This window comes from Anoplophora glabripennis, unplaced genomic scaffold (assembly GCF_000390285.2).
Source record: "Anoplophora glabripennis isolate ALB-LARVAE unplaced genomic scaffold, Agla_2.0 scaffold2, whole genome shotgun sequence".
NCBI classification, from domain to species: Eukaryota; Metazoa; Arthropoda; class Insecta; order Coleoptera; family Cerambycidae; genus Anoplophora; species Anoplophora glabripennis.
This window is the reverse complement of record NW_019416325.1, coordinates 4,053,384-4,070,264: the sequence shown is the minus strand read 5'-3', so window position 1 is coordinate 4,070,264 and position 16,881 is coordinate 4,053,384. Positions and strand designations below refer to the sequence as shown.

General features: G+C 33.6%; 1 protein-coding gene across 1 annotated transcript in view; it reads right to left on the bottom strand.

The window, feature by feature from the left end:
• LOC108917023 overlaps nt 1-16,881 on the bottom strand; it is a 63,017-nt gene that overhangs the window by 6,759 nt on the left and 39,377 nt on the right. Inside the window, exons 4-6 of the mRNA XM_018723436.2 lie at nt 7,316-7,388; nt 6,442-6,603; nt 6,182-6,380 (exon numbers count right to left, since the gene is read on the bottom strand). Coding sequence (XP_018578952.1) covers nt 6,182-6,380; nt 6,442-6,603; nt 7,316-7,388 — 434 coding nt within the window. The remainder of the gene's footprint in view (nt 1-6,181; nt 6,381-6,441; nt 6,604-7,315; nt 7,389-16,881) is intronic.

Genomic DNA, 16,881 nt, shown 5'->3' with positions numbered 1-16,881 from the left:
TCGTCATAGTTTGTTTGTTAAGGATCATTTTCGGATAGAAAGCGTTAATGAGCCAAGGATCTAAGCTACTGATTTCATAGACACATTATTACTAACAATCCTAGATTTTTGACGCTACTGTCTATTTAGGAAATTGGATAAGTGTGTTTAATTCTCCAGCAAATGGCCAGTGGGACGGGTGCAGGAATATATGGTCCCAGACCCAGATGGAGTGCAAGCTACAATCTGGGGAGGTTTCCCATTGTATTTCAAGCAGAAATTTTCGTGCTAATGGCTTGTTTAACAGAGAATGTACGTAGAGGCTAAAAATAAATTTATATACATATTCTCTGACAGTCAAGAAACAATTAAGGCTTTAAACATACGCAAGGTAAGTTCAAAACTTGTGTGGGAATGTTTACAAATGCTGCCACTAACACAGTTGTATTGTGTTGGGTGCCAGAACCCAAAGGCATTGGCGGAAATGAGAAAGCGTATAAACTTGCTAGGAAGGGATTCGAGTCAGGGCTCATTAGTCCGGAGCCCTTCTGTGGCACACATAACATAGAAGCTATGCGAAGGAACTTATAGAGTGTCCAGAAAAGAACGAATGGTCGAGTGCTCAGGATTTGCTCATAGTAGAATGAGACTCCTGGGAAAACGGTTTCTGGAACCCAAAGAGCTGAGAGAAATGTTGGCAAGGAAGATTTTGAAATTTGTAAAAATAACCAATCTACTTGCTGAATAGGTTTGAACAGTGGGTGGTATGGGATTTGATTAAAACCTAACAACAGGTACAACAAGAAGAAGAAGAAACAATCCTAGATTTTTGAAGCTGCTGTATATTTAGGAAATTGGATAAGTGTCTTTAATTAACAATTATTATTAGGAAGACAAAAAACAACCATAAAAACAACTGATTTTCAAGTAGAATAAATATAAAACTATTTGCTTCATAAAAAATAGTGGATTATTTAGTTCGAAGAATACAATACAATCATCAATGGTTGAGACATAAATATATAGAAATATAATACTCGCTTTTAGAATCAAATGGGATATACAGGGTGAAAGTCATTTTAAAATTACAAATTTTTACAGATATATTATTTTTTTAAATCCATCCGTCGAACAACACGTACATTTTTGAAACTGCTGTCCTTGAAACGTAATCAAAACCTTACGCAGTTTTCATTTCAATCCTTTATGTACTTAAAAAATATATTTTATTAATTTTCACTTCTTTATTATTTTATTTCTTCATTTATTTCTTTTGAAAGAAAGAATGGTGAATTCTGTAGCGAAATCAGCGGTCCTAAATAAGTTTTCTATTAAAAAAGCATGTTAGCTATGTTAAGGCGCGTATACACCATATTCAAGAACTGTTCGCCAATTGCTCGTGATTAAATAATTACATAAATATATATATTTTGAAGTTCTTATGTGAAATCCTCGAAAATATGTTATTTTGAATCGAAAATCACCACCACCAGGCACTTATGGTAGCTAGCTCATTAGAATCGATTCGAGACAGTAATACAAAGGAAGTCTAGGTATTTCGTAGCATAAAACCATAACCACACGAACTTTACGACAAAGTCACACTGTACTTTCACTTCACGCAAGTAATTGAGTTTTAATTACCGAGTTATGGTTCAACGCTTTTAATATTAATATTTAATGTTGTTATTGAAAGGTTTAAAGTAACTGTACTTCGATACTGACCATTAATGTAATTAGTAAACTTATTGAGAATTATTTAGACTGACAGAAATGGATAGTCTCGCGAAAGTTGACAATTCAGCGTAACAGACGAGTGGGTCTTTAAATACTCTCTAAATATTACCTTATAAATTTTGGTCAATTAGTCCTACGTACGTTTGGGGTATTTTTTAGTTAAAATAAACACTAAATCGGCCAAGAGTTATATTGATCATAGTTGCCGTGGAAAAGAAGACATTTTTTTTCAATTTTCATTTACCGACATATTTTAATTATTTTTCAAAAATTTGCTTTACATATAATAAAAATATCTCTAGACATTTAAATATTACTCGTAGTATCGGTAAACATCGAGGTTATGTAAAAAAATAGGGAACTTGAATTTTAAAATTTACAAATAAACAATTTTAGACAATGATTGATTACGTATAGTTTTACGTATGAAATACAAAGAGAGTGGCCGCGTTTCGCACTGCGCTTTTGTGGTTTTTATATTAGAAATCGGAATTTCTATATACAATGAAAGTACGCAAACTAGTAAGGGTTTTAGTGGTTACCATAAGTTGTAGCGCAACCACTTTGAGTAATACTTAATTGGCAGATGAAAAAAAAATTATTTTGTAATTTTATGTGCGTGCATACTACCGTGTATTTGCATTCAGAAAAACATCTGAACATCGATTTAAAAATTGGACCAAAAAAAAAACAATTGTTTTTTTAGCAGAAATTGATATAGAGACACAATAACAGAACACATTTATCTCCAAAATGCTGCTAATACTTTCCTGTGTTCGAAAATAGTACAGGAATCGATATTCAATTGTTCTTCTAAGTCCTTAGAAAGGACTTATTGCATGAGTATGTTTACAATGTTTCCATTCAAATATTAAATTTTTATGTGATGTTATGAAAAAACATGTATATCTTCGTATCAAGAATTGAGCTAGCAGCTAGGGCACGCGGTTATTTGAAGTTACAATAACCTGTCTAGCGGCGGGGTATGAAAACTATGGAGAAATGGTTATAAAAAATAATGACGGAATTTGAGAAAACAGATATGTGCTTTTAAAGGTTAAATTAATTTCCGTATAAATATGACCCCCATTCAAAGTTAGCCCCTGTATTAATTGAGGACATATGCATCTAAACAGCTTCAAAATACATAGAAACCATCGCATTAGAATCATTCAAAAGCATCAGAACAGCTGTAATATGTAAGAGTACATAGAAATGGCATTAAAATCTATTAAGACGGCTTTAGAATTCAACAAAATACATCAACACCTCTTCAGATAGCCTAAAAATCTTCAAATTCGTTGTCAAATACATTAAAAATGTCCAAATCACCTTCGAAACATTTAAAAAATGGCAAAATTCGTGTATTTTGCCTAGAAATGGAATATGCAGGTTTCAGGTAGTTGAAGTAAATACATTTGCAACAACCTAGAGTTTGATTGCATTGTTTTTTAATGTACCAAATAAGTTAAAACATAACTTTCGAAGGTCTTCAGTTTTAGATAATTTAAATCTGACATTTTGAGACCGAACATCATAGAGGCTGAGAGTTGCGCATAAATGAAGGAGAGATATTACGACTGTTTCAATTTTACCATCAACGGCATTTGGTAGAAACAATGCAAGTAATATTTATTAAAAACGACAAGTAATGGCAAATTACTTTTATAACGTATTCAAAACTGACATGTTGTTTACGTTGGTTTTATAATTTTTTTAAACGCAACCATGTGGGTATCGAAATGCTGGTTCGTAAGTATATTTGCACCGATAACTTCCTTAAGTTTAATAGCCACTATTTAGGAAATAAACAAGTCGGAGATAAATGTCTGCACCACCGAACTGGAACAAACTGTGTGTTCAAGAAAAACTCGTCTAGTAAGTACTCTAGCGATAAACTATTTACAAGAAAAAGCAAGAGATGCAATTACTGTCGCACCAGTGCTAAGTTAAAAGCTTCACACATGGGTGGATCATGGCTAACGGATACCTCCGAGATTACCAAATTCGTTGTCGTGTAGGCTTCTGAAGAAATGTTTAACGGTAGGTCGTAGGCATGTTAAAATATAGCGGGTTTTTATATGCCTACTGGTTGCATGTATTTGTTACTCTGTTAATTGTTACTCCCACTACCTAAAAGCATCTAGATTTGCAAGGTTTTAAGCCAGTTTTGTAAATTCTTCTACGAATATATTGACATACTAATTACATATTCTACAAACACGAAATTTTTCGTACGACATTGTACAGTAGTAGAAGAGTGTTTTTAGTTCAGTTCAGAATTTTTTAATGGATATTGAGAACTTGTTGAGGACCTCTTGAACCGCATCCCACATAAAAAGGGGCAAATAGTTGCGGCCATAGATGAACGCCGTTTTTCTCAATTTTTTTTTTTTTTTGTAATGAACAAAAACTGCTAGTTCAATTTTAGGAAATAATAACAGTAGCTGCAACAGCAACAGCAGCAGCAATAACAACAGCAACAGCAGCAGCAATAACAACAGCAACTACAACAACAGCAGCTGCAGTAGCAGTAGGAACAATAGCATCAAAAACAGCAACAGTATGATCAACAATAACAGCAGCAGCAACAACAGCGACAGCAGTAGCAACAGCAGCAACAACAGCAACAACAATAACGGCTACAGCAACAGAAACAGCAGCAGCAACAACGCAACAACAATAGCAACAACAACAACAATAGCAGCAGCAGCTGCTGCAGCTGTAGTACCGATAACATTATCAAAAATAACAACAATAGCAGCGGCAATAATAATAATAAAACCAGCATCAGCAACAACAACAATAACAGCAACTGTAACACCGACAGAAACATCAACGACAATAGCAGCAGTAAGAACAACAATAGCAGCAGCAACAACAATGACAACAATAGCTACAACAACAGCAACAGTAACAGCAGCAACAACAACAACAACAACAACAACAACAACAACAACAACAACAACAACAACAACAACAACTCTAGGCAGGAGAAGCTGCAGGAGCAATAGTAACAACAGCAACAACAACAGCAGCAACAGCAACAACAACAATCTATCTAAGATACATCAACTAATTCAACAAAGATTTACAGCCTCTACCTCTCTGCCAATAACCAAACTTTTACTAAACTAAACATACTAAAATGGTTTATCAATACATAACATTTTTTCTAGAACCTGGTCACAGGTCACTCGGTATGTTGAAAGTTCATACATGGGCCTTGAAACAGTCGATTGTGATGTTTTTCTTAATTGATTCAAACAGTAAAAAGTGACTAATTGGCAGCTGTTAGTAATTTCTTCGAAAAAGGAACTCTTCTGCAAGATGATGAATGGAAATGATTATTTGACAAAACGTATTTGTTTATCCATGGCCAACCTACGATTTCTTTGCCTTCTTTATAAAAAAATAAATTACATAGTATTTGTTTATTAATAGCGTGATTACTTGTAATTAAAATTTTGTTATGGTGTTAGAAAACACATTAATATTGTTTTGATTAATCTCTTCATACAGGATATTGTAGGATGTATAGAAAAAGTTTAAGAAAAATATAAATGGATGTACAGATATTTTGCTGGTTACAAATTTAAAAATGGCTTATAATTAATATAAAAATTATTAAAACTTATTGAAAACCTCTGGAAGCGTCCCCTGCACAAAAAGAGGTGAATGGATGTGGTCACAGATAGCGAGGTGTCCATTATTTATCCCAATTTTTGAAGTAAGCAGAAAAACTACTAATTGAAGTTGAAGTTATTTACTTCTTTGGATTCTTACTTTTAATTATGTTTTCCTTTTGTGAAAGACAATCTGTTTGGTGCGTCTGCGTTAATATGTGTGAATAGACATACTAAAATGGACCATTAATACAGTAATAATGATTTAATGGACATGGTGGTAACATATGGAGCCGCTGATGAAAATAGACAGTTAACTTCACATTTTTATATACAGCCTTTTGTCGGAACACTTGTAAGTGGAGACTTAATCGAGTTATCGATGGAAACAACAGTTCCAGAAATGTTTCTTCCTATTACTTCGGTAAAAAAGATTCTATTTGCAAAATATATTTCTACTAAATAAATCGCATCTCGATTTATTTAGTCTCCAAATATTCTCTTGAAGCTTGTAAACTAAATTTCAATTATTTCAGTATAGCACGTTTTTGATGATTTTATTTATCTGATGTTTGATTTTATTATTTTTATGAACAGGAACTATGTTAAACGACATTCTGAAGCTATTCCTTTCTATTAACGCAATATTACAAATTATATACATTTCCTACAAACTACACCAAAAACTAACATTTTCTCCTTTATCTAAGTGCCCATTGAAGCATGTAATCGCGTACCTATTAGTACTTCTGTGTTTGCTATTAATTTTTTTCATAATTATATCCTTTTACCTCACTTACTGTTAGCTGTATCGTGAAAAATATAAATAAGACAATTACCTGGAGGTAATTTTGATTTCAGCATGTCCATGGCGACGATATTTATGATCAGGACCCAAATGGGACATTCCAGAAGTTCTGGTTCTGACTTGACAAAGGCTATGGAGCTCAAACACTGACATTCTAACCTCCTACGATCGGGATACGCCCTTCGTAACTCACGATTTACGTTGGACTGGAACTTTTTCATGTCAAATAACTGAAAATTAAAGAATTTCATGAGTAAACGAGTCTTCTACATTTTCAGTACCTATACTCACTTTTACGGGTTTGTCTGGTTCTAGCGCACAATTTGGCATCTTCAGAATTTCGTTTCCCACCGCATTTTCTTCATCCTTGCCTACGTTTTTGATGTAAACGTTACACTTCGATATTCTCTTGATTAGAATATTGCCAGCGTCGTCCATTTTAATTTTAACACCCTGTAAAAACCAAAACAGATTTCTTTCATACAATACGTCTACACGAGATCCAAAATAGTAGGCAGTAAGACTCGGAAGTAAATCAAAGTTCTTAATTCCATAAAATAATTTTAGGTGTTTCCAACTTAGTTGTTTCCTTTCGTACTATATGCGTGCCCGTATTATTATTATTATCTATCTGTTCTCTATTTAATAATTTCTCTCTAATGTGAGAGAGACACGTTGACAACGATTCATGGCCTACTTGAGACTACTGACATAACTCAACGACATACAAATAAGTTGATGTAATAACGAAAATATTTTTAAATGCGGTACCATTATCGGAATACATCTTAAAAGGTTTACCGCCCTTGAACCGTTGCGAAAAGTTGAGGGCATTTCATATTGACCGATAATCTTGAGGTCGAGTAAGGCAGCTAAAGCGTTGGCGAGTCTCACCATCATTTCGTCGCCTACTACAACTCCGGAATAAGAAATACTGTTTGGATTGTTATTTAAATTCGCTTCTAGATTTAAGCGAATATGCATAATTAGGTAATACGACGCATTATCGGTTTTAAAATCATTAAATGTTTCTTTGATGTCGTATTCGTCAAATTTGTGTGAAAATTAGCAAGTTCAATGATCGCAATGATGCAGGACACGATATTTTGAAAAGTTATTTTTAAGAATTAAGCTACTTTGTTAATTAATAATAATTTAAACTTACGTGGCCAATGTGCCGTTTGAATTCTTCTGTTTTCTGGTCTCTCATTGGATTGTCAAAGCCACACAAACCAATCCTGAAACGAAAAGAAGATTTAGTAAGCACTCAGATCAGTTTCTCATGATAAATTGCAACATTTTGAAAGCTTAACTTCAAAAAAGTCATTTATGAATAATAAAAACGACAATGGCTCAAGATTTGACCCCTGATGGATCACTGCAAATAACATTCGTTATAGTCTTATTTTGTGGCATAGTCCTCTTTTTTCATATCACTGGATCCACCTATTCATAAGCTTGATACAGCTCTTAACAAAGTTTCCATGATCTCAATTGTCTCAGTAAACTTATATTATAAACAGATCGTTGAAATATTTTTTGACAAAAAACAAACCAAATGTCTGATGGTGTCAGGTTGGGACAGTATGATGGATATTGCAACCTCGAATATCAATTAAAACCAAAATTACACCACATATCTACAATAATTTTAGATTTAGATTAATACCTCCCAATTTTTCTTTTGGTATTGAATAGTACAAGGAAACAAGTGATAATTTTTTAAGTGCGACCACTATTAAATTAAAATTATAGATACTCCAATGCCTTTAACCGTACTGGAGCTTTCTAATATTTGGGAGTTGAAAATATAATCAAATGCACCAGGAAATTCTTTATGCATAAATCTCAGAACTTTACACCTAGTAATGATTCTATTTTTCCCAACTGTTGTAGAATTATCAAACAATCATTGCTAGAGTCAATTTTCTTGAAAAACTTAAGATCTTGTCATTTATAAATAATAAAAGCAACAATGGCCCTAGATTTGATCCCTGGAGAACTACAAATATCCGGATGGTTACAAAGTCTGACTGAGGAGCATTGTAATTACCATATTGTTGCCAATATCTAATATTTTTAGAAGGAGACCACCAATTTCGTGTTGGTCTTTGTGTAAAGTGATGTTGAGCTAATCATGGAACTTTTTAATAACATTGTTAAACAGAGTGCTCATAGATATTGTTATAGTCTCATTTTTTGACGTCGTACTCTTTCTTCTTAACACTGGGTGTATCTGTCCATAAGCTGCACCAAAAAGCTTTTTACAAAAGAGCTTTTTGGTGCATTTTTTAACCAAGTTACGTCCAGCAACTACCAAATAAAAATTATGAACACACTAAATTTCATTGCCAGTTTTTCTTTTCAATGTACAGTTACAGTATACTGTTTCATTGATACGCAATCAGTATATCAGTTAAGTCTTATCTCACATCAGTCTATTATGAAGTCAAACGGTATTTAAAAAAATATATTGCTTAATTAGTTTTTGCAAAGTTGCAGTTCCACCAGTTTTACTCTCGACTGGCCATGGCACTCGATTTCGATATAATTAGCAACTTATTCTTGAATGGAGATTTTTATCTTGCTTGCCTTAAAATCGAAACGTGTTTCGGTGTCTTGGCCTATTTCGGACCCCATTACCGTCTCTGACTGCACTTTATTTAATCTATCTTTTCGACGAGTAAAAAACTATTTCCTATTACACCACGACGCAAAGTGGTTTTTTTTAACACGGTCGATAAATCTATCAGAGAGGTGCATCTCGGCAATATTGTTTTTCCATCTAACTATTAAACCAGTCCGTGTACCTCTTAAAATCCATGACGGAGCGCCCTTGTGCAAACGGCCGCAGACAAGGTCATGTAATATCACTTGGAACAAATTCGATAAATAGAATACGTCGATTTTTGTCTAAAAGCGAGCTCTCGCCAATACAACGCGACTCACACTGCTTCAAATGAACCCGCATTAGTATTTTTTTTAATGCTTTGTTGGGGACTGCTGTAACAGGTTACAAAATTTACTGCAGTTGCTGAGAATAGAATTTCATTTAGTACTACAATATTCGTATAGATGTCACTACACAAAATACGTTTGTAGTAAAAATATACTACTGTTTCTTTCATAATCGGGAGTTTTTATTACCACATGCGCGAACTAATCGCCCTATGCACGTGAAAAAACATTCGAACATTATTGGTCATACATTTTCGAAATCATGAGGGCATAAGGGCTACTTTTTTTAAATAAATTTTCGTTTTAAATAAGGAAAACTTAATTAAAATACCACGCAGATGTACCTTTTTATGGCAAAATCAAACAAGCAATGAATATGGGGAGGTTAACATATTACGTGCTCCATAATCAACGGGATTAAGATCAGGGCTATTAGGTCACCAGGCACGACAAAGCAGGTCAATATATTTACATCAGTTGTCTAACTGTTCCTTCATACGCATTGGAATTCGATATTTTTTGCGCTTATAATTTGAATAACATTTTTAGATAACATAGAGCGTTTGATTCATATTACGTGCGTTTGAAGAACTATGGTTGTTATTGTAAAATAAAATACAGTAAGTCTGTAGGGTAGGTAGTGTTTGTCACATCAAAAAGTTGATGGTGAGAAACACCATACGGACTGAATATGTAAGATATGCTACCTTTTGAGGTCGATGACATTTAACGTGTACATTTTTATGCAAGGTAGAAACTCCCATCAAACTTAGGTTTTATTGATGTGACCATTGATTCCAACAATTCCATTCATTCCGTAACATTTAAGTTTATATAAATAATTAAATAAACGACTTTTTCTTAGAAAAATATTACTCCTGGAAATGTTTATTGATTGGTTTGGTGCTCTTCTTTAACAACATTGCTATTTAAGCTTTAAAAAATTATAAATACTATTGTGAAAATAGTTTTTATGAAAATTATGTAGAAACTATACAGGATGTACAATTAAAACTTTCCTAATTGACGTTATTTTCCGTTCAAACTATTTGTCCCCTCTATTCCCTATACTTATTCGTTATTTTTCATCTGCGTAGGCTCATATTGATCAGATAACGCTGCGGTTTAATTTTCTCCCGCCTTTGCAGTTTACGACTATAATCCGTTGCCGATTAATTTTACTTTTTAAATACATCCTGTGGTTCTTAAAATTCCAAAAAACTGGTCTTGGCTATAAAAATACTATAAACACCAAATCTGTGTGGGCCAAAATGTTCTGCGTCTGGACACACTAAAAGTTTTTAGTTTAGTTTTTTTTTTTATTAAGAAAATGTTAAGCTGTTTTTTTTTTCTTCGAGAAAATAAACCCACTCTAAATTGATAACATTAAATGAATTATAGCCATTGTACCGTAAAATTTATTATTTCCAATCGTCGGTTAAAATAAAAATCACAAGTTAGTGTTATCTGGTGTGGGAGGGGAGGCAGTAAATTATGATTATATAGTTCGCATTAGCACTCGAGTACTTACGTTGTTAAAATTCAAGTCAATATTTATTGTAAAATGTTACCTCCACTAGTTTGATGTATAACAATGGTAGCGGACATATTACAGTGTTTAAAGACAGTTTTTAGTTTTGTAACAGTTTAATAAGTTTTATGAGAACCATAAAATTATCCTGTGACATTCAAATTACAGAACAACCTAAAAGCTTCAACAATTTGAAATTTTAATTTTGGCCTCAAGTCATGGGCATAACTGAGAGCTTGAGAATTTGAAAATGAGAGGACTGAGGTTATAGGAAGTGAAAGGACTTTAAATAACGGTTTACATTGTGCAGTACATCTTTTACACATTGTGTAGTTATTAATCTCGGCTATAAAGCTCGAAAATAAAAACCTGGTACGTTCTATCCCTTTATGATGATAATTCTGCGTTATATAAAATAATTACTATTCTTAAAATGAAGACACACTTTCACTTTAAGCAAACAAATGTCAAAGGTGAGGACTTTAACGCCTAATGATAATTATAGGCCTTTAAATTCCACTAATACACATATCTATACATAGCCGCAGAACACGCTTCTCGGAATTTACAAACACTATTACTATTACAATTTACTTGAGTCAATTAACTGTATGTAATAACCAGTTGTGATTGTTGGAGCTCGAAGCAATTGAAAGCAAATGTATGCCGCATTTATCACACTCGGCATAGTCCAACCGCATATAAGAGCCCTGTTAAAGTTTCAAAGCGGCTTATTATGCAACGCGATTGAAAATTTCATAATAGTTAATATCTGGAGCAGCACACAAGCCACTTATCAGCGCTCAGATGTATTAACAGTTAACATCATACCGGTGACATTTGGAAAGAACCACCTCGCGTAGACTAGATGACCTTGTATAATTGCTAAGGCGTCTTTAAACCAAGCAAACCCACATCTCAAACAACGCAAGTTGGCACAATATTTTTTTTTTGTTGTGAACGGTGGGCAGGTCCAACCTGCCAAATTTCGAAACATTGGCGTTATTTCAGTTGTTGGGATTTTGGACAACTATTTATTACTTCCTCACGTATAACAACAGCCAGCTGTATAAACTAAAAACAAAGCACTATTTGAATCCTGTAGTTATTTAAAATTGTCAACATTAAAGTTATTTACTGTTTGATATTACAGTATTTCAAATTGCAAAAGATGAATTTTGTATATCACAAGAACCACATAGTTTATTAAAATGGGATCATTTAGCATATTTGTTTTCTCCCTCAAAATAATTAATGAAAATAGAGCCCGCGAAAATACACGGAAGCCACGTTGTGACGTCATTATACACGTTAACGGTTAGCCCACTTATTTTGTACGTCATATCATCCTTTTTTTCACTTAACGACGTAACTGAATGTTGCCATTTTTGCTAGATGTGAGAACATGTGAAGGCGCAACTCAGTGTTGTCATTTTTGTTACATATGTATGAGAAAAAGAAGACAATAGCTATGAAAGCAGATAAAAACAAATATAAACTAAAAAACGAAAAAATATTTTTCGAAACGTTATAGACTAATACAGGTCCTGGTGTAAGAAGAGAATAAGCGCCAGTACGTAAATTGTCCAGGAAAGGAAAGCAATTTGGTTTATGTTGTAAAGTCAAGTTATAAGGGTGTTGAACTTATGTCAAAAATTTAAAGTGGTGAAAAAGGAGCAAAAACTCTGTTTAAAACTATTTTGGAACTGCTGAAATACATGTATTTTATCACGGTGAGTACTTACAAAAATTCTGTAACACTTTTTACGCGTTTGTAGATTTCTTATGAAGCCGGACTGTATTCCAAAGTCAGTTTGTAATACATTGTTGTAGTGATTGCTGTGCTGTTTTTCGAGAGTACATTTAATAGCCGTATTTCCAAGTTTTCTTTCACTGGACTATCGAAAATCTGCAGGAAATACGTCGCGGTGCCTTTCAGCAACAGTTTTCAGTGAGCATGTGGACCAGTATCGTTAATGACACTTTAATAGGACCTTTTGAATTGCCTAGACGCTTAGACGGTGCTTCCTATCTAGATATTTTGCAAAATCCCTTGCCGGAGTTATTATATTAAAATATGTGGTTACTGCATGACGGAGCCCTCGCTCACTTTTTCGGAGACTTTCTAAACCGCGGTCCCCAGACCTCACCCCATTAGACTTCTTTTTCTGGGGATATGTGAAAAGTGTTGTGTATTCCTCGGAAGTTCGTGACATCGACCAACTGCGACATCGTATTGCCGAAGCTCGTAATACGATTCGAGAGGACGTGGCAATGTTGCAACGCGTGCGAGCGAATTGGATACGTCGCGCTGAAGCTTGTGTGCAAGCAAATGGTCGAACATCTATGAAAATCAGCAGTTCCCAAATGGTGGCTCCTTGCAATGTTGAGGTGAGTCAGAAGGTTTATCGAGTAAGTGGTGTCACTTAAGTTTATATAGGTATTTTATCCTCTACTTAGCCTTGCTCTTTGGTAATAGTAGTAATAGTAATAGTACTATGTACTTTCAATGATTTTGGAAAAATTACATAAGGACACAAGTATATTCTTCACCATCACCACCGTGACACTTGTGTTAGTACTGCACGATGTGTACAACGTGACATATTATAATGTATACAATTTATATTTTCCACTAGTGTAAACTATTTGTTTACAAACTGGTGCAAAAAGATACGATTCAGTTTCGAAACAGAAATTACGATTTGTTTCCTTAATTTAATATAATCGGGGAAAAATAGGATAAGCACCACATGTATTAATTATAATGAAGCACATGTCAACAACAAACGGATAAAAATAGTGAAACTAGTAAATAGTTGGGTGAACCACTCGACGACCTTGAAGGAATATTTAGTAGCAGTTTTAATATAAAGAGTGAAATTAAATAACTGAAAGAACAGTGAAATTATCACAAAATCCTCGCTGTTGGTGAAAGCTAGTTTTAGGCCAGACTTATTATTTCCACACAGGCGAGAGGTAAGTTATTGTTGTATATAATATAAGACAAGTCACTTTTGAAGTGTTCCTCTATTACAATAGGCAGCTACTAGAATTCTTAGCTGTGGCGCAGCCAACAATAATAAAGAAATATCTCATAAAATACCTATTATGTAACTATTATTACACGAAGTTTATGTACGGGTGATTGCTTAAGTCTATAGTGCGTTGAACATATTGTATTGAACGTGGAATTTAAATAAACGCGAAGGATTTTTATGCGGGATGTAATTAAATATTATATTTCTACAACAATTTGCTAGCGTGTGGTAACCATCTTAGTAGAAGAGGAACGAGAACAAAATGAGTTAAAAACAGCAGCGACAACTGCTACAGGTGTACATGTTTATTTTAATATTAATATGCCTTCATCAGTTAACAGCAAACTTATTAAACTAGTTAAAGAAAACGAACCTAAATAACTTTAATAACCAGTTAGTTTGATTTGAATGATTTAGCTTGTGTACCTTTTTATGCGCAAACACTAAAATAAAGTCCAGTGCCAGCAAACTACTGATGCAAGCTCATACAAGTTAACATAAAGTTATACTAAAAAGTATTTTATGCACAGTTGTAGAAAAATGTTTTTGCATAACAATCACATTTTTGACAAAAACCAATTAACGATGAAGACAAAGAATTCAATACTCTTGTACAGACGTTATAGAAGATTTTACGTTAAAAATGGGATAGAAAAAGTAACAGTGAGAGTGCAAAGCTAGTGAGAAAATGAGAAAAAGACAAATCAAAGAGAGCAAGTTCAAACTGTCACGATAGATTAATAATTTCAGACTATTTGAATACAATATTCACCAGTGCAGTAAAAACAAATTACTATGTAGTTTTTATCCAGTGAACGAGCAAAGAGGGCTATTGTTTAATTTCTAATTTAAAATTTTGCAGAGTGTGTAAGGAATAACCTTGGTTGAAGCTACTGGTGTAGAACTACTCACTTTTTAATAGTTTTCAGGACGATTTAAACCTACTACAAGGTATTTGGGAAATGAAACAAACTATGATATATGTACGGAAACATTCTGTTGAAAAGAAAAGTGTTCTATTTTCGAAATGAATTCATATGTTCCAGGTATTTACCATCAAAATGTCGAAGAATAACTTAAAACTCGTGGTAAATGAAAACATCTGTTAAATAAACAAACTGTGCTTTTTGCAACGATATGAAGCAAACTAACTGCACGCGAAAGCTGTAACAGGAATACACTCAAGGCTAATATGCAGTCTGCAAGATTTCACTTCTCCGATGCATTGTATTTCGCATTACATAAAAGATTAAACTGTTATTAATAAGAATTAGACTGAGCTCTACAGGTACAATGAGACAAATGAGAATCAAATGATGATCAAATGATAAAAACAGTAAATCAATCAAATCTTCATAAATTTTCTTATACATTTAGTCATTTAGCCAGACAGAAATTTAGACAAAATTGCCGACAGAAAGGCAGGATGTCAGGACAAAGAGAAAATACAGGCGGACGATAAATACAGACTAACAAGCAAACAAACAGATGTGCAGGTAAAAAGGCAGACAGATAAACAGACAAAAGTAGGCAGGAGAGCATTCGTAAAAATTTTTCACCTTCTATTCTTACTTTAACCTTCAAACGACCCTGAACATGAGGTGATAGAGGTCAACCGACATCGGATTCAGACTCAGCGACCTAAAAAAACCTAGGTTTACATTTTTTCAGATTTTTTCAACCACCTTTTCTTAGTTTGACCTTCAAATGACCTTGAACCTGACGTTATAGAGCTTAACCGACCTCGGCATCGGAATCAGCGACCCCAAAAACCCCTGGGTACCTAGGTAGAGTCAAACTAAATGTTGACCTGTGTATTTTCCTCAGTATTTTCATTTTTGCTGCAAAATATAGTACTATCTTCACTCGTGGCACTGTTACACTGAAAAAAAGTATTACTTTACACACTTGCATAAATAAATTTATATAAAAGACGTTTGGTGTATGTATTTAGACATTTTAGTTGGCAAGAACGCCCTGTATCTAGGAAAAAAAAGATTCCTTCCTTTTATAATATTTACAATCTACATAATAATCCAATAGTTCCAAAACCATTATAAGCTTCCTCAATTAGAAAAAAATAAACAGCACTTCTATTTTTCTTCATAAATAGCATCTAAAAGCAATGATCTCGTCACACACATATATTTGTAAACCAATATGCACATTATTACAAATAAATATATTAATACACTTTCGCTGAAGATTTTCAAAATTTTCCAGATATATAACTTCCCGCAGCTATGGCAGTCCCAAAATTGGTCAAGTCAAAGGTGTTCACTTGTTTACAGAAATGCAAGTGAAAAGTATGTCAAAAGACAGCTGGTTAATTAGCAGGTAGGTGCTGATAAATGGGGACACTGATGGCTTTGTATAAATAGCTTTAGGCTGTTTGACAACTAGATGAAATGTTGGTTTATTTTTTAAAGTAATATGGTCGTTTTATATTTTTCTTGCAAAAGATTTGCTTCGATGTAATTGTAATTGTAATGAAAAAATTGTCTTTGTAATACATAAAGTCGTACCGAGTTAAAATTACATGTGATTTCATTAAAACCAGGAATTTTTGGCAAGGACTTTGGAGGGGGATAATCATTTACAGCTTCCTACGATATTTCTGAAATGACGTAACACCGCTTGAATCAGGAAATCTTATGCGAAATTAAACAGTAATTTAATACTTAATTCTAACACTTTTAATGTTCGATAGAAAAATAATTACATTCTACAGCAGATACGTTGTTTTTTATATATTTTTTTTTCTACCCTAAATATTTAAAATATTTTCAAATAATTTAATTTCTTTCGGTGTGGCAAAATACCCACTTAAATAAAAGAGTGTACTAACAATGCCTGTAAATAATTGCAGACAATATCAGGTATTCTTGTTGGTGTAGTATTGAGAACCTCATTCGACTTGGTTGGCGATATATGAAAACACTCGCAGCAGAAAGAATTTCCTTTCACTTATCGCCTCTGGCTTCAGTAAATTATTTGAACGACTGATACCATATTTCAGGCTTTACAGAGTGATCAAGTGTGCTTATTCTGTAAATGGGGACACGCCTCGACTACTTTTATGTGCGTGTTGAATTAATAATATCGCCTCTGTAGTCAATAATAGCACGGAGGTATTTTAAAAAATGTTGGATAACCTTCTGTTCTGCTTATAGCGAATAGGACATTTTATTTCGCAGGTAA